Raw genomic sequence first — 19,222 nt, forward strand, 5'->3', positions numbered from 1 at the left:
ATCAACTTTCCCAAGCATGTGGAAAATTGCTAGGGTAGTTCCGATTGGAAAGGTTGATAATCCTGTAAACGAGTCAGAGTACCGACCAATTAACCAAACCATCTCTAAAATTTTTGAAAAGATTCTTTCAAACCAGTTGAACGAATATTTAAATAGGAATGAACTACTTTGTCGCTTTCAATCAGGCTATCGTAAAAACGGCAGCACTACGACCGCCTTGATAAAAATTGATAACGATATTCGACGCGCACTGGACAAAAAGATGTTAACTGTATTAGTACTGCTTGATTTCAGTAAAGCGTATGATTCTATAAATCATCTGTTACTTTACAAAAAACTTGCACGCTGTTTTATGCTGCATGGATCTGCTGTTGCATTGATTTCAAGCTATTTGTCGAACCGCTCTCATTATGTTGACTTCAACGGTACAAAATCTGATATTGTCCAGGTTGAAAGTGGCGTACCTCAAGGGTCGATCTTAGGCCCTCTACTATTCTCCATGTTCATAAATGACCTGCCTAACCGTATGAACTACTGCATGGTTCACCTGTATGCCGATGACTGCCAGTTATACCTATCAGGTAAGCTGAATGACTTAACGAACATTGTAAACATGATCAACATTGATGTTGAAAATATTATTTCTTGGAGCAATAACAATGGACTAATCCTCAATGCTTGTAAGACTCAAGCTATAATTTTTAAATCAAGACACATGGATGTACATGGAGCTCCGTCTGTCAAAATGGATACCAAGAACATAAGTTACTCGGAAGTTGTGAAAAACCTAGGCATCTTAATGGACAGTAGCCTAAACTGGAAAGCTCAGACTAATGCAGTGTGTCAAAAAGTGTACTATGCGATGCAGACCTTGGTGGCTCTCAAACAATTTACCCCTCAGCATATCAAATTGAAACTTGTTCGAGCATTAATCATTCCACTATTTGAGTATGGAGATGTACTTTATGCCAAATCAATGAGCGAAAATTTTCGCAAATTGCAATTGGCTTTTAATTCAGTTACCAGATTTGTGTATGGACTCAATAGATTTGACCATATCTCTGAATTTTCAAAATCAATCCTCAACTGTAGCTACAGCGAATATTTGGATTTCCGAACGTGCACTATGACTTTTAAAATGCTAAGAAATGCCCCAAAATACTTGGAAAACCTTTTCGTTGCGTCATCACTTCCACGAACTCATAATTTGCATAATTTGCTACTCCCAAGATGTGAAACAAATATTTTGAGAGTTTCTTTTGAGCATCGAGCAATAAGGCTATGGAACAGCCTTCCACGAACGATCAAATCAACAACATCATTCCATAAATTCAGAAGAGCGTGTAAAATGCATTTATGTGAATAGATTCTTTATAGATAGCGGTAGTAATACATACTTTGAGAACCATTATTAGGTTACTTGTATTATGAATTTTATAGAAATAAATAAATAAATAAAAAATAATTGGCGATTATTTTTATGGGACCATTGAGCGATTCTAGTGGGCAGTAACACTTTACCGGACATAAGGAAGTATCGAACATCGATATCCTTTTTCCCATGTGCTGTGCCGATATTCCTATCCTACGCTAGAACCTATGTTTCCCATAAAACACATTAACGCCACCCATTCTTATTTCATAACCCCACTCGTAGTGACAAACCTCTTTTCCACAAACCAATCCATTCATACTTCCAACCCAATGTGTAACGTGAGAAGCTCTAGGTGCCAAGCCAGGTACTGCCTCACTGCCTCACTGACCCAAATCGGTTTACTAATCACGAATGGCACATAGCAAATCGTAAATATATCTATCCCTCTCTGATCAGCATTGAACCGTTTATCATGTACACCAGGTTAAGAACTTTCCTGTATGTAAAGAAGGTTAAATAATGACATTCAAGTTCTGAACCTTAAAACGGTCACGTCGATCAAATCCGAACCTCGAAACACTTTGCGTACATGCCTTGTTGGAGGTCTTGTAGACGGGCATATAATTTGCACAAGAAAAATGACAAAGATTGGTTTTTAACCCCCAATAATGAATTTAATGTTTTTTTCAGAATTTTCGTCTGTTTTTCCAAGAAATTGAAAACCGTTTAAGCGTTTGGTAACTCCACTTAAATAAGAAAACATATCACGATATTACAGTATTTCAATAATCCCAAGAAAGGCATCTTGATTGTTCTGCTCCAGTGATCTAATCGAGAATTTTATGATTTCTTAAGTAGATCCAACTTCAATTTAAACTGCACCATATCATTCTACAGCGGAATTGTTGCCGGAACGGAACGAGTGTGCGCCATTTCTATTAGTAACCTAGTAACTGTTGCAATACTAAATTACATGCTAAGAGAGGCATGGCAATTTCCACTAACAGCTCTCATCCAATTTGCTGTACTTTCCTTCTCCGGTCAGGTTATCCGATGGTTCGCTTATACCTGGGCACAGAGTGGCGCCCTCGACGAGGAACGTGTCCTCGCTGCCCTCCCGGACAAGCTGAAGGCCGAAATTGCCATCCGGGTGCATATGGACACGCTGAGGCAGGTACGAATATTCCAGGACTGCGAGCCGGGGCTGCTGGAAGCATTGGTGCTAAAGCTGAAACTGCAGGTTAATTCACAGTCACATCGGATATGCTCCTGTTCGCATGGTTAGTATAATTTTAATTGCAGGTTTTCAGCCCGGGAGATTACATCTGTCGGAAGGGTGATGTGGGGAAGGAGATGTACATCGTGAAACGGGGCCGACTTTCGGTTGTGGCCGATGATGGGGTGACGGTGCTGGCCACTCTCGGTGCGGGGTCAGTATTCGGTGAAGTTTCGGTGCTGGAGATTGCCGGTAATCGAACCGGCAATCGACGAACTGCTAATGTCAGATCAATCGGTAGGTGCAAAAAAATGGCAGTTGAAACCAGCCAACACCCAACGAATATTGAAATTGTAGGTTATTCGGATCTGTTTTGCTTGGCGAAACGTGACTTATGGGAAACACTCGCGGACTACCCAGAAGCACGGGCATCTCTAACGGAACGAGGGTGTCAATTATTACGCAAGGATGGTCTGCTGGACGAAGCAGTGTTTGCAAGTGAGTATCGCTCTCCCCCCTTCTCTTCGGGAGTGTTTGGCATGAAATTGCATAATTTTTTCATCACACTCAAAATGGGAAAAGTTACCCAAATCTGACCAACAGTCCCTGTTTGGGTTGGGCTCTCTTTTTTTTTTGCATTGTTGCTTTACCTGCGAAACGAGCAACAACGCGACCAAAGAAAACAATAATTTGACGTTGAGGCTAAAAACAAAAATTCAATTAACAATCAACAGGCGCCCAGCAGCACCAGGATACGCTGGAGAGCGGTGTAGCAAAGCTGGAACAGACGGTGGAGAACCTGAACCTGCGGCTGGCTCGCCTTTTAGCCGAATATTCCGCCAGTCAGGCCAAATTAAAACAACGCATCTCAAAACTGGAGGAAAGGTGAGTAGCTTTTTTGATGGTAAACAGCTTGCCTTGCCGTGCCTTCATGTAAAGTCGCCCCAAAGGCGGGAAACTTTCTCTGTTGGAAAATTGGATTTCACGTGTTTACACAAAGTTAGGGCTTGCTGGGTGATGAATGAAAATGGGTCGAAGGAAAACATGAAAGCTATTTCTATCGTTGCAATTAGTTAGAATTATTCAAACCCTTCCCTTCGCCTGAGAAGCGTGAAAGTCACTGCCTAATTGGGTAAACTATAGATGACACAAAACTGAGAAAAAAAACCGAATTTCTCATGCGACTGATCAATTCCATTTGCTTCATAATTGCAATAATCCTTCCGGTGCATTGCGTGGTATGCACTGACGTAGAAACATCCATGAAGCCACTGACTTCTCATGAAAATAAACTCTAAAAGTACCATTTTCAACACTTTCCTCCAGTGCACCTGGTGTCCTTCTGACCAAAACACGACGAACCTTCTTAATCCCCCACTACCAGATCCTAAATTGCATCATTAGGTCGCACTTCGAGTGTAAAAGATGTAGCCGTTGTTCAGCCCCATTGCACTACTATTACAACTGCGGAAACGTGACTTCCCACGGTTCGAGCTGAAATCTTGGGGAAAAAACTCACCAGTCCAACTTCCAACCGATTAGCTCACCTTGCACTCAATAGGGGATACAGCATTGGCGTTTCAGTCACGCCTCGGGAAGCTTCACCCCAGCTCAATTGAGTCGCAGACTGAGTTCGGATAGGTGCGTCTTTCCTCGAAATGGTTTTTATTGAGACATTGAGTAAAATTCGTCAATTTGCTGCTACACGCAGTTTAAGAAGAACTGTGTGATTATCTACAATCCAAACGATTGGGTCCGAGTGTGATGAAGGCTGAGTAGAAACTATAGCCACATGTTATAAAATCGGATGTATTGATCGGAATGAAAGCTGAATTGGATCAACTGGGGCGATTTCTTTAGTTACAGCTTTTCTATGGTGAAATTCTTCAATGTATTCTTTTTATTTCTTCATAAGCAATTTTCGCTCAGGTATTTTCCTATTTTATTAGGCAAAAAAAATTTAAAAAACAAAAACTTCAAATAATGAAACAGATAAGTGATAATTAAAAACACAACTAGTTTCATAGAAATTTAACAAAGTGCACCTACGGCCAAGAGAAATTTATTTCTTTTTCCACAAATACAGATTGCCTGCCAAATTAGAAACTTCTATGCATTTTTCGATATTCTATCTTCCTGAAATGATAATTCACTTTCAACTTTTGTTTGGAGTCTATTTGTTTAAATCACGCCTATCACTGTGCAATCGAATAGACAATTTCCTGCCAACTTGTCTTAGGAGTTGGCAGCACCACCTCAGATTGCAGTGAAACGTTGTGGATGTAAGACATTGGTCGTTTAAGCAACTTTGCATACTTGAAATCTTAAAAAAAAATCGACTATCTTTTGAAAAGGGCCAAAGTTTATCTTAATGTTGTACAAAAAAAAATCTAACTCAAAAAATATAGTGTCTACAAAATTTGGACCAAAAAAATGTAGGAATTTGGTTGAATTTTAGTAAAAATATACCAAAAATAAAAAAAATCATTCAAAAAAAAATACCATCAAATCATTCATACATCGGAAGATAGACACTTTTATAGGAAAAAGTTTATCTAACAACAACTCTTTCAAGTTTAATAATAATTTTGTTCAAAGTCAAGATAGCAATGTAGTGTACTCGACAAAGTTTTAAAATATGGACTTTCGTCGAAGGCGTCAACTTTTTATCTTTTATAGTTTCTAGAATATATATCATTTTTGTATGGATACTACTGGAAGTATCTCCCACAAATCGACTTAATTTTGCTTTTCCTAGTCTGTCTTCAGAATTGAGATGCTTTAGAACCATCAGCATGGAAACACTGAGGAAGATAGTAATGGATTTGAGAAGCTGTTCAGGTGTTAATGATATCAATAAAACAGTATTAGTAGATGCATTTGATTTAATCAAAGAGAATCTACTATATATAGTAAATGAGTCAATGCTTCGTGGCGAATGCCCATACAGTTGGAAGAAATATGTTGTCATACCGATTCCAAAAAATCCAAAATCATCCAAACCAGAAGACCGTAGGTCAGTAAATATGTTATCACTATACGAGAAGATTCTAGAAATTGTTGTCAAAGATCAATTATTTAAACATATAACGGAAAATGGGATACTGGTAGATGAACAGTCAGGGTTTACAAAAAATCACTCTTGTGAAACGGCTCTCAATTTGTTGCTCTTGAAGTGGAAACAGTCTATAGAGGCGAAGAAAGTAGTATTGGGAGTTTTTATTGATTTGAAACGGGCTTTTGAAACAATAGATCGACATAAGTTACTAAACTTGCTTTCCAATTATAATGTAACTGGACCTGTATTGAACTGGTTTGGAAGTTACCTGGAAGGACGAACACAAATCACTATTTATAGGGACAGTAAATCATTGGCGGTACTAGTGAATCTGGGTGTGCCTCAAGGAAGTGTTCTGGGGCCGCTGCTTTTCTTGCTGTATATCAATGATATCAAACAGGTGTTAAATGGCAATGACGTAAATTTATTTGCTGACGACACTATTATTTTCGTTGTAGCTGATACATTGCAAGATTGCTACATAAAGATGAACCATAAACTACTAAACTTAGACGAATGGTTGAAATGGAAGAAACTCAAGTTAAACATAAACAAAACGAAGTACATGGTAGTATCCACACGAAATCTTGACAATGAAGGTCTTAATATAACTATTGATGGGTGCTATTTCTTGCAAATAAGAGGCAAATGCAAAAAATGCAAATTGTGCAAAACAAGGCGATGCGCCTTATATTGAGATGTGATCGACTAACTCCACGAAGATTTATGCTCGAATGCCTGCAATGGATGTCAGTGAGTCAGCGTATTAAGTACTGCACGCTTACGTTCATATATAAGATGACTAACGGTCTGACACCGAATTATCTACAAAACACGATAGCGTATGGAAGAGACATGCATCGATATAACACAAAACAAGCAAACGACCTCAGAACCATGAACTTGTACCCAAAATTCGCTTTTTTACAGAGGATATCGACTTTACAATACATTACCAAATGAAGCAAAGACAGCAACAAATCTTCGTAGGTTCCGTAGTATTTGTAAAGAGTTTTTGAAGCATGATTTGAATGTGTAACCCAGTATAGAATCAATGTTAATCAATTATTACGGACTTAAGTCGTATTTTTTTTCTTTAGTCGTACATACAAATTTAACTTTAAACAATAGTCTGAGCCCGCGCACGTTTACACACTTAGAGAAGCATGAGATTGAACATAAACAATTTTTTCTCGAATCAGATAAAAACGTTCCAACGGGTTTAATGTGGAAACCGGAGTGAAGCTAGGGATAGCTCAACCGGAATACTCGTAAATTCATCTTTTCAACAGATAATTATAACGAGATTTTTCTGTGTTGTGGCGGATCTCATTGCAGATTTCAGGTTGATACGTTTACACTCCATGTTGAATGTAGGACCTGAAGTATCGACTGGAATTAGGCTTAGGTTTGCTCAGCTGTCTGGTCTCGAAAATGATTAACAGACCGTTGTCGGGTATCCAGTGAAGCAGGAATTCCTTTGTAAATTCTAGACTAATACTGACATAGGTATTGGGTTCAATTCCTGATCGGTCAAGGATTTTTTCGGGTCGGAAACTTTCTTGACATGCCTTGGGATAAGTAATGGGCCTGAAGTATCGGCTAGAATTAGGCTTGGGTTTGCTCAGCTGCTTGAACTCGGAAACGATAGCATCGTGGCCGGGGATCTGATAAAGCGGGAATTCCCTTGTAAATTCGTGGCTAATACTGACATAGGTATTGGGTTCAATTCCCGATCGGTCTAGGGTCTTCCCGGGTTGGAAATTCTCTCGACATGCCATGGAATAAATACGATCAGATAATGGCTTATATTGTTCTTTCGATTAGTAATATATGTCTGCGAGATAACCAGTCCGTTTTCCTTTCAATTTAATTTGCATACTGGTTAGTTGATGAAGAATATAAATACCGTAATATAATAATGATTAATAGGATAACTCTTCCCGCTCATACCTTTGTAGGGGAATGAGGTGGGACCATCATCATTTAAAAAAAAAGAAAAATGTTCTACTCGGCCAGTCGATTTTTGTGTGTGTGTTCTTGACATGTTTCAAATTGGAAAAAAAGTAGAAGAGTCTGTGCCTAGCGGCACGGACGGAAACTTTACGTAGGACTTTGAAAACAATTTCTTTTGAATTGAGTTTTGTAACTGTTCAGAAATCCGTAAATTCAACTAATTTAATGCTACAAATGATGGCCCTTGAAAAACCGTCTTTTATATGAATTGAACTGAACTTCGAACGGCTTGTAAGTGCTGTAGCGGTAGAATGAATCCGGAACCTCTAATTATTTTCTTTCTTTTTTCAATAGTAAATAATTGGAAAAAAAAAATCAGATATTTATTCCAACATTACCACGAAAACCTCGACATTCTCTGGGTTTCTTTTATCGATGTTGATAAATGTACATACAAATCCTTATTGATGAAACTTTTACTATTTTTATTATTATTTCTAATCGATCGGTCGCCTTTATTCTGTCGTTTATTACATTTAGCTAAATACGTTAAGAGCCATCATCTTATAGTGCATTCTAAAACTTGAGTTTGGCGATGTTATACTTGTCTGAAACATTGCCTGTGGTGAGTCGTAATAATTATACCGCCAGGTGATGCATATCAAATATCTTATGATCGTGAGTTCTCCCTCGTTGAAATTTGTGTGGATTCTGTAGTGAACTGATCCCAACAGGTGCTGCTTGTTTATAAAGGATGAAAACGGGAATGGACAAGTGGATTTGAGCGAGTGTAACCGGCTAAATAAAACCATTAGTACTTTTTGACAAGACGCGATTAGTGTGCCCTTTCGAACCTCTAAATCGATAGTCAGTTCTGTTAACCCGGTAACACGATAATACCTACACGCAGTGTTGCCACATTTTAATCTGTACCAGAGGAGTGAAAAAGTCCCATCTATATTTTTTCTTCCGAAAATCTGTACCAAAAATCAGTACCATGGAAAATATTCGTTGTAGAGAAACCTGCATTTTAATAGCATAAAAAATACTCATTTATTTACTAAAAATATCACATTTACATTTCACTCGTCATTCGTGTGTTTGATGATGCTTATACATAGTTTTTCTGAATCTAGATTGCATCCTATCATTTCTTAAAAGATTCAAGCTGCCGCACCAAGCGAAACTGTGGCGTAAAAGTAATCATGTACCTTATTGTAGCTTTGTTCAAATGTAAGAAATTTCACCCGCGGAGAAAATCTGTACCAATCTGTTCTTTTTGACGAAAAACTGTACTCTGTACCGTACAGAATCTGTACCAAAAATAACAAAACAATCTGTACCTTTCCATATAAATCAGTACGTTAGGCAACACTGCCTACACGTAGTAGCCCAAACAATGGATTGAATGCAACAAAAAAAACATTTTTTGAAATTTCGACTAGAAGATTTGTTTTTATCGAATTCATGAATTGCTTCAGATTCCTCCGGATAATTTGATTAAACCTTATTTGGTTTATAGAGACTTTAAACTTTTTCTGTTCATTCGTCTCTAGCCCTGAGAAGGGTCCTTGTGGACTCTACTCCATTACTCTTCCTTCACCTGTCGTTAGAAAGACAAGCCATTCCCGCTAAACGCTCGCCGGCAACGATGTTACTTCGATGAACACCAAACGAGAAGAGGGATGGAATCCACGAATGCTACCTCCTCTTACCAGCTAACTGAACGTGTGATGTAAGCGAGCGGAAGGTGCTAGCATTGCAAATTGGCTTGTCGGGAATGAACATCACAGAGAATCTACCGCATATGCGCTCGATGCATGCATCGATACTATTATTCCGGAGCGGTCGAATTGGGCTCGAACAAGTGCACATTCACATGAGGGGATTAGATTGGAAGGGGTGTAAGTGATTTGATCGATTTCTCTACATCGACTCTCTCTTTTGGTCATAACTTAGCTGCAAACTCATTTCCAGCTGTATTAGACAATGTGGGAGATAGGTCAGAACCTCATCTATCGGATTCTATAGTAAACTCACATTGGAACGTTTTTGCAGTTGAGTTATTAACTAAAGAAAAAGTTGATGAAGATAAATCGATCAAGTCACTTACACCCCTTGCATTCTAAGCCCCTCACAAATGAGCACATATTGCCACCACAGCCTGCTTGGATTGTCAGTGATAACCGTGCATTGAGTTACGCAGGTTCCATAATTTTAGAGATATTTTCCACGAGAAAATAAATTACCATGATTAGTCTGATATCACAGTTTTGTTAGCTATATATTACTTAACAAACAAAAAATATATTGGTGTCAATTGGACTGTCCCCTGAATAGCCGCAACCGGTTTGTTGAACCATTGCAGCCAAAACCTTGTAAACTGGTGGGAGTAATACAAGTTTTCATAGTGGACCGATTTCAACCAATTATTTTTTCACGTAATCTTGGATATACTTCCTGTCATCGTACGTGGGATTTTTTCAAAATATTGATTTTTGACGTTTTTGCCTAAAAAATCGAGACAAAAATATTCACCCAAATTATATTCTTCAGAATGTCAAAAAAATCCTACGTATGATGATAGAAAATTGAGTGGAGAATCTGGGAAAAACTATGTAATCAAAATCGGATGGACCTTTCCGAATACAGAACTCCCACCAGTTTGCAAAACATGGTTTCGAGACAAACGAGTTTTGAATTTTGGATCCGCGCTCCTTACTCAAACGATTAGTTCCAATAATTGGCTTGTAACTTCGGAACGGAGCATCGGGCAAACCTGGGACAAAAACTACAGTAAAGTTGACATCTCAGAAAACATTTTAAGTGTGAAATATTTTGAATTTTTTATTCAATTTTCCATAGTGTATTACCTTAAGCATAACAAAAAACATAACGGAAACTCGATTTTCAGAAACACATGAAACATAGTTTCATAAAATATATTAATTCATTCATTGTAATGAATTGTTATGGAATACACCCAGGTTTTTTTTACGCGGATTTTCCAATTAACGCGGTTTTTTTGGTACCCGGGTACCGTGTAAAAAAAAGCCTGGGCAATATCACATCTCTCTCTCAGTTCACATTTCTTCTTCATGCTCTCTTAGAGCCAGTCTTCAGAATGCAACTCGGTGCTGATGCGCAACATTTTTGTACCCAGTTGAGCTCCCACTCCTTGCGCACACATGCGCTCTGGCGAATGAGCACGCTCCGAAACACAGATGAAATGTTTGGTTGGCAGCGCCGTGGGCGCAAGCCCAGTTTTAAGCTGAGTTTTACGCTGAGATTTACGCTGAGATTTACGCTGAGTTTTACGCTGAAATTTGCGCCGTGCTTACGCGCCGTGCTGCGCGCTTCCATCTGGATTGCTGTCTCTGTTGAGATATTTTTCTTCACACAAGCGTATACAGTTCAAATGAGGGCGCGCTGTTGTTTTTATGCTTTGCTTAGAACGACTAAGTAAAAGTTTATCGATCGGATAGGAGGGATATGAAACGGGGACACAACGAAGGAAACATCATTAAACGTTGACATCGGCGTTTCTGAGGAACAGGTATAGATGAAGCAGAAAATCAGGATCACGTGCACTAAGAGCACAAGGCAGACAATCGGATATCCCCGTCCGGGATATCTTAGGTAGCCGTGATCCTGATTTTCTGCTTCATCTATACCTGTTCCTCAGAAACGCCGATGTCAACGTTTAATGATGTTTCCTTCGTTGTGTCCCCGTTTCATATCCCTCCTATCCGATCGATAAACTTTTACTTAGTCGCGGCAATACATACACACACTCTTTACAGACACACGGGCCAAAGGTTGTGCAGTCCACTGATCATTCAACAAGAGCCAAAGGTTGTACCGATCATGACAACTCTACACGAACTGATGATTGCGCCGGCTAGTGACCATTCTATCCTGGATTCCTCGAGTCGAGAAAGACGCACCACGCTAGATATGAGGTACAGACTAGGGGGGCGTTGCTGATTAATGGTCAGCTGCATCCCAATAGGAAGTATCCCGTGTCGGGCACACGTACAGAGCATTGGAGACAGCAACATCCCAATTACGAAAACACTTGTAATACTAACCTCGAGCCAACCGCGAGTAATCGGTTACATATTACTAACATAGATAATAAGAAAAATTGTATTGAACTCCCGGCCCCGTGAGGCTAACGCCATATGAGCCTTTATAAAAATATATATTTTGGAAAAAAAAAAAAAGCGGGCGCTAGAATTGATGTGTATGAGTGTGTGTGTGTGTGTGTGTGTGTGTGTATAGAATGAGACGCGCATCACACAAGTGAAAAGAAATGTTTAGTACCTGAGTTCTGCGCCGGGTACATTTTGCGCTGTCGTGCTTATGAATTTTCTCAGTAACCGTGAAGCTCAGAGAAATAGCCAATGTGAATGCGAGAAGAGAGAATTAGGCCGATTACACATTATGCGGTTTCCGCCGGACCGGTTTGAAACCCAAATGGCAAATTTCGACCGTACCAACCTTTATACGGCGCCGTGATGCAGCCGTCTACTGCGACTGCAATGTCCGGTGACCGGACAAGCATTATACGCGATGACAGTAGAATAGTGTCGACGTCTGGTGGAGACATCGGTTTGGGAAAGCAAATCATTCTCTATAAGATTATCGGACCTTAAGACAGTTTTGGGTTGTTCAAATTTTTAATGAAAATATTTACTTCATGTTATTTAATTACTGAAAACCCGTAATACTAATTCTTACTTAACCATTTTTGTATAATTTTCTTCACATTTTCACTAAAACTCACAATTGTAATATAAAATCATTATCAAACACAATTCTTGTTCAGGGGGTTTTCCTTACTTGCAATAGAACGTATTACTCTATTACATAAAGAACATGTTTCATAAGAAGAAGTTCATTTTCATTCATACTTTTATTTTTAAAACATGTGTTTACTACACCTGGAAATCCATTATAACTATCAGCGGAACACGAAACTCCATGCCATCAACGCGAATTGACGGTTGTTTGTCATGTCTGTTAGTATTAGTTCAATTCAGGCAATTTTTAGCCCCATGAATTAGTATGTGTGTGCTATTGACGTTTGTTCATTTTGAAATCAATTTAGAATTTGAAAGTGATATGGATGCCGAAATTTTTCTTTCGCTTCTTCGGCAACGACCTGCACTGTGGAACAAATTCGGTGATGCAAGTTCTGCACGAAGGGAAGCAATGGTCACAGGTGCACGAGATCATCATGAAGCATATTGCCGTGGACAGTGCTATCAACGGTGGGTGGTGTCTTTCGACAAATTGAACGAGTTCTTAAATTATCTTCCGTTTTTGTATTGTTCACAGATTCGCTACTGAACAAGTTCGATGATGTCAAACAAATCTCCAACTGGTTCTTCAAGGGGCATATTTTGAGCGACTTTATCGAGATTTTATGAGGAGGTCAGTCTTTGTTTATTTGAGCACATCAAAAATAGCTCTCCTAATATTCTTATTGGGTATTTCAGACAGTTTGACCTGATTCGGGACGCGATCGACGACGAGGTGGTCGAGGCTCGGCTTGAGGAACTCTAGCCCAAAATGTCCGATCTGTGATCGGTGATCGAGATGCCCGACACCGAAGCATCGGTTCTGTCATAACAAAATCACCCAAATCTCAAATCAAAATATCTGAGTCAGGCATTCTTTGCCCAAGATCCGCGTATAAATAGCTGTGCGTTGATTTGCTATGCGCTCGAGAAGCTACCGCTGCCCCAGGAGTAGGTGCTCGACGAATTGCGGCATATGCTGAGCCCGTTTCTGGACGAGGATCTGCGGATGCAGCAATGGGATAGAATTTGAAGGAATCATGATGTTATTTTTAGGAAGGAATTATGATGTTATTTTAATCGTACATATTTCTACTGTAATGGTGAAATAAAAAACACTCTAGTATGAATGGAAGGGCATATATTATCTCGTAGACGAATTCCAAGATAATCACAGGAAATGAACACATTACACATATAAATAAATAGTGCCGCTAGCTTCTTACGGAATGTTATTATTTTTTCGGTCTTAAAATTGTGTACAGAAACAAGCTGGGACTGTTGAACCAATATGTGGCAACAGAACGTGTGAAAAAATCATGCTATTTGTGTATGTTTAGAAACAAAATAACTGAGCGTATGAATGACTACACCGCAACTGGACAAAATTTAGTTATTCTAAAGTGGGGCGGAAGTATTTACGATAGGTGCTGCAAGAACACCGTTATGATCCAGAATGCGCTAATGTCCGTGAGGGCTGCCCTTACTTTGACCATGCTCCTGACGCTCGTGGTTGCCGCAGCAGCTGTGGTTTTAAAATTTTCGGTCTGCAATCAGCTGCATGTAGTCGGAATATTTGCAGCAATGTGTACCTGTCAATCCACTATATAAATAAATGCATGCATGTGTATGTGAGAGATGTACAGTTTTGTGTAGTGTATTTGTATATAAGAGATGTACGGTTTTGTGTAGCGCGAGGTCTCTTTCACATTGTTATCCGGTTCTCCGTCCAATCCCAGCGGCGTTTTTTGAAACCGGTCCGGCAGAAACCGGATAAAGTGTAATCGGTCTTACGGTATTCGCGATCAAAACAAAGGAACAGTGTAGACATCTACATATTGTTTTGAGTTTGCGTGGTGTAAACATACCCTGTTTCGGATTGTCTCACTTGAAAGCAGTTCAGAATTATCAAAATTCGAGTGAAAATAATTCCTTAATATTCTTCGAATACTTCAAACACGTAGTGCTAATTTATAATCAACTATATTTTCTCTAATAATACCACTGAAATGGTAATTTTCATTTATAATTTTAGTATCGTTTCTGTTCCGTTTCGTAGTGGCGAATATATTCCCACAGAAAGCATATTCTTTTGATCCAGAATAGTAGAATATAGTGCTATTACGAAATCTACTCAGTACATCAAAAAGTGTGAGGATAAACACCTACATACATACAGCATTCAGCAACAAATGCTGTTCTCGAGATGAAACAGCTGTAGTACCTCATACATTCGGGAGATTATTGAAAAAATCCACAAGAATTTGGTCGGAATAATATCGCACTCTATTTCTATTTAAAATATTTAAATTTCTAAAGAATACATTATATAGTTTCTTCAATATTCAACTTCTTTTATTTGAGAATCAAAAATGTTCAACAAATTCATGTAGATACTTCAATTAAATACATATACATGACAAATAACGGAATCATCATCTATGTTAATGCATTCAATGTGAAACCATTCTTTGCATGTAATACATCTCTTCCATCCATTTCCGTTCGTTGAAGTACTGAAAAGCAAACCACATATATGGCACATGACATCCTCCAGCTTGTCGTCTTCCTTAGATTTTGGATTTCTTGCAGGTCTTTTCTTAATATTTTTGCTTTTTTTTTTTGGATGCTTGATTCTGCTTAAGCTGCTTTCGGTATGGGGATGATGTTAGGTCCATGCATTGCTGCTCCTTCCGACTAGTCTTGCGTTTCCTTTGGTTCCGCACTTGAGTAAGCTGAACGATATTTTTGTCCGATAGTAAAGCATCGAAATTCCTAGATCGGTTCGGCGCTTTCAGGAACTCATGATCCCATCGACGGTGTTTTGTTTGAATAAAAGATACAAATGAAGCAACATTCTCTTGGTTATCGGACAGTTTATTTTTGCGGTTTTGCGTTTTTCTCTGCGATTATGAAGACTATCAGCCAATAATAATTCTTGTTGATTCTTATGTAGAGCCTCGTTCGTAACCAGATTGACTGAGTTGGTGTCAATATGATCAAATATAGGTAAATTCATAGATTTTGCTAGCTCCTCTTCTGTTTCCTCACTATGCGCCGAGATAATGTTTCCATTATCATCGTACTCTTGTACAACTAGCGATGTGAACAAACCGTATTCGTCTATGAAATCAAAGGTTCTGTCATCTATGTTCCATTTCGTGGGAACACTATTTGCTTCAATTATACAATCACCGAATGCAAGACTAGCGTCGTTAGATGGATCTGTATCGTTTCCTTTCTTATCTGAAATGGCAATACAAATCATAACAACAATATTATCGGAAAAATGAAAAAAATTGTTACCGTTGAATGGACGTCCTAGAATGTGCGAAGGTGCAAAATCATCATCGGAAAACACCTGCCGATTAAATGGATGTATGCCGGTTTTTCGAAAATCATTATGAGCTATGGAAAGCTTTCCAGCTGCAATAAATGCTTCGTTGACCATTGCAGCAACGTTATAGATCGTTACGTGTTTACCCGTGTTTAGTTTCATGAATGTGCTTAATGCTTTTGAATAGTACGCTTTGAACGGTCCCATGAAGGTAACATCAAGAGGCTGTGTCTTATGAGAAGTGTGAGGAGGAATAGATATGATACGAACATGATTTCGTTTAGCTTTCTCCAAAACATCTAAATTTTTTGTGTGACTTGTATGGCCATCCAGGATAAGTAGTACCGGATTATCAGCAGTCGGGTGAGCGAACAACATAAAATGGTCAAACCAAAGCGAAAATGTATCGATCGTACTCCAACCACTTACGTTGCATGTAAATGCCGATTCTGGAGGTGCTCCCGTTTTTAACGCACCATTCATTCGTTGGCGTGGGAAAATAAAGAATGGGGGGAGAAATTGGCCAGATGCTGACATAGCCATCGTTATTCTTGTATTGGTGCCCCTTTCTGTCGATACCAGTCTGCCAACTTGCCGTTGACCTCTTCTTGCCACAAGCTTTTTGTTTCGCGACTCAACCTAAAATATACAACAGAAATAATAATGATCACATTTATCATGACTCTATTGCTCTTCATACCGTGCTGACACCAGTCTCGTCAGCATTCCATATTCTACTTGGTGAATAAGCATGCTCATTGTAAATCAATTCCAGAAGATCAAAGAACTGAGCAACAATTTCCCGGTTAAAGCCTCTTGCTCGTGCGAGAGAGGAGTTTTCCGGTTTGCGAAGGGAAAGAGCTTGATTTCGTCGAAGGAAACATTTTAGCCAATCCACCCCAGCAAGTCTGATTTCTTTATTGAATGGATGCTGAATTCCATTTTTCTCAGCCATCTGGAAAGCTAGACTACGTATTTCACTCGGACTTAATCCATGAATACATTCTCCCATTTCGATGGCATACATCACTAGCTGCTCTTCTTGATGTGGCGAGAAAACTGTTGAAAAACTTCCCATCCGCTCCAATATAATCTTCTCAGAATTATCAGTTTTTTTCAAATAACGAATTAGAGTGCGTTTCGGAATGCCATGCAATTTTGATGCCTGGATTCTGGACAATCCATTTTGGCTTTTATAGCCATTGATAGTTTTTCAACTGTCCACAACCGTCTTCGTATTATGCGATCTGTTTTTCGTGGCATCTAGAAGACGAAAACACATCAATCAGTGGAACATATTTTATTTAGAAATTAATTTCTTACCTTTTTCTTCAACTGCTTTCCGGTGTGATAATTGGAAAAGAAAACACTTATTCAAACCTGTTTTGACAGCGACACCATTCCTTCGCAGAGAGGAGAGAGATGTATAGTATATCTAATGTACAGTATCGACATCTATATCGTATTAGAATTGCTGTGAAGTGAAGACGCTTTCTTTAGATTAGCACGTTTACGGCAGTTCGAGATCGTTAAAATTTGAATGAAAATAATGATTTGTTGTTTTTTGAATTCCTAAAACACAGAGCCCTGAGCCTTCTATAACTATTATTGAAAGAATATATTCATATTAGAATTAGGCCTCCTTTGTTATTATATGAAATTATTATCAGACACTATTTTCATCCAATATTTTTTCACCGTTGGCAGAAAATGTATTACGCTATTACATAGAACTTTTAATTGTTGAGAAATAGTTAATTTTCATTAATCTTTTTATTTAGAAAATGTATTTATTCTTCCCAATAGTCCATCATGGTATTCCCTTCATGCCCGCCAGCTAGGAGAAGGATTAGTTCCTTCAGTGAAAGGGTTCTCTCAGTTCGCTCTGCACTCTTTTTTCCGCCTTCTCTGAGCACACAATATAGATGCCAGATGTGAAGGCATGTTATCATTTTGAAGTTATTTGATTCCGTGAAAACATATTAAACTTATTTTAAAGTATGGGAAAACATTTGTATATTTGATTTCTAGAACATTATATAGAAATAACCTTATGATGTGCGTATTTTTGATCATTATGATTAAATTTAAACACAATTGTTTGTGTCATGTAGAGATATTTGAAAAAACATCTGGCATCACTCGCATATGAGCTGTTTCTCTCATGAGAATATTATCTGGTCAAAAGGGAGCAAACTGCCCTGGTCGAGGGTATGCCGTATTGCCCGAAGTTAAGCTGATGCGGAAAATATCAAATTGAGAAGGAAATGTATCCTTTCTCACAGTTTTCTCCATTTCAGACATTCACCGGTCACTCAATTCACTAAATATGACTTCAAATTATCGCCTCCAAATCGGGTTTTATCAACAAAAACCTTACAGTAATGATGTAAAAAATTACATCTAAAATCATCTCGAGAGAAACTTATTTTTATCTTTTTTTAAAAGAACGTTACAAATGTCAAACTTGCGTAGTAGGATACTATCATTAGCCTTCATGATTGATCATAACAATTCCAATTATATTCTTGCTGGTTTCCGAGCAATTCAAGCGGGTCAAATTGCCCGGTAGGGGCGTTTTAAACACATCTCCTCTACGAGTTTTCTTTGAGCGCGCGCTGATGAAAATTCAACTCAAGCGCAGCGCTGCGTTTGTTTTCTGAAGACTGCTTAGGGCATATGACGGTAATCTGTGCTTGCGAAAGAACTTAGCGCTTATGATGGAAATTAGTGCCGCACTCTATCACGATGGTTACGTAAATTTTAGATAACTTGGTTTTTTTACGCGGATTTCCCAATTAACGCGGTTTTTTTACGCGGATTTTCCACTTAACGCGGGTTTTTTACGAGGTACGTATCCCCTGCGTTTAATGCAGCAATCTCATAAATCCATCAAGAAATGATTAATCAATAATTGTGTGTAAATGAGGAAGCTTGTATCTTCGTTTTCGACCGATCAGAACGCGATGTTTTCGTTTGAATAACGATTGAGATTTTTCTATTGTTCGATAGTCAGTTTCATGATATATTTTCTTCAGTGTAAAAAATTGTTACGGAGTGTCGGAATCGATTGACGCAAAAATTTCATCAATCAATCATGAAATGATTGAGCATTAAGCGTTTGAAATTGGGAATTTTCCACAATAGAATCGATTTTGGTTTTTCAATTTATATCCCCAATATGTTCCCGAAAAACGTAATCCTAAGTTAAAACTTCTGCTCATTTCAAAAAGTAGTCTATTTCATTTTTAGAGATTTCAGGTATACAAAGTTTCTCAAATGACCAATGTCTCTACACCCACAAAGTTTCGCTGCAATCTGAAATGCTGCTGACAATGGCCGGTCGAGTTGGCATGAAATTCGTCAATAAACTAAATTGACAGAATGTAAGCAATACACTAGAGGGAGAAAACTATCCTTATTATTTTTTTAATTTTTAGTAAGTAAGAAAAACAAATACACGTGTCTAAGACTG

General features: G+C 38.5%; 2 protein-coding genes across 5 annotated transcripts in view; one reads left to right on the forward strand and one right to left on the reverse strand.

The window, feature by feature from the left end:
* The window catches only part of LOC129774829 (cyclic nucleotide-gated cation channel subunit A), a 342,729-nt gene that overhangs the window by 308,470 nt on the left and 15,037 nt on the right, over positions 1-19,222 (forward strand). For all 3 annotated transcript variants that reach the window (XM_055778838.1, XM_055778840.1, XM_055778839.1), the window contains 4 exons: positions 2,421-2,615; positions 2,678-2,888; positions 2,949-3,089; positions 3,326-3,476. In XM_055778838.1, the coding sequence (XP_055634813.1) occupies positions 2,421-2,615; positions 2,678-2,888; positions 2,949-3,089; positions 3,326-3,476 (698 nt within the window). The remainder of the gene's footprint in view (positions 1-2,420; positions 2,616-2,677; positions 2,889-2,948; positions 3,090-3,325; positions 3,477-19,222) is intronic.
* Positions 14,892-17,155, reverse strand: LOC129774830 (uncharacterized). Of its 2 annotated transcripts, XM_055778842.1 has the most exons (5): positions 17,071-17,155; positions 16,448-17,010; positions 15,894-16,386; positions 15,717-15,836; positions 14,892-15,656 (listed from the first exon to the last, which is right to left on the reverse strand). In XM_055778842.1, exons 2-5 carry the CDS (start codon positions 16,823-16,825, stop codon positions 15,205-15,207), a joined length of 1,443 nt encoding a protein of 480 aa, XP_055634817.1. In that variant the 5' UTR covers positions 16,826-17,010; positions 17,071-17,155; the 3' UTR covers positions 14,892-15,204. The 2 variants fall into 2 exon arrangements, with proteins under 2 accessions (XP_055634817.1, XP_055634816.1); XM_055778841.1 differs by having other exon boundaries at positions 15,717-16,386.

Source organism: Toxorhynchites rutilus, chromosome 3, assembly GCF_029784135.1.
Source record: "Toxorhynchites rutilus septentrionalis strain SRP chromosome 3, ASM2978413v1, whole genome shotgun sequence".
Lineage (NCBI taxonomy): Eukaryota > Metazoa > Arthropoda > Insecta > Diptera > Culicidae > Toxorhynchites > Toxorhynchites rutilus.

What these genes read in the sequence shown, in the direction of transcription:
- LOC129774830 (XM_055778841.1), bottom strand. Translation starts at nt 16,825, where the DNA reads ATGGGAAGTTTTTCAACAGTTTTCTCGCCACATCAAGAAGAGCAGCTA. An exon ending in ACGAGACTGGTGTCAGCACG is followed by an intron (nt 16,387 to 16,447) that starts GTATGAAGAGCA and finishes TGTATATTTTAG; the next exon opens with GTTGAGTCGCGAAACAAAAA. An exon ending in TCTAGGACGTCCATTCAACG is followed by an intron (nt 15,657 to 15,716) that starts GTAACAATTTTT and finishes TTGCCATTTCAG; the next exon opens with ATAAGAAAGGAAACGATACA.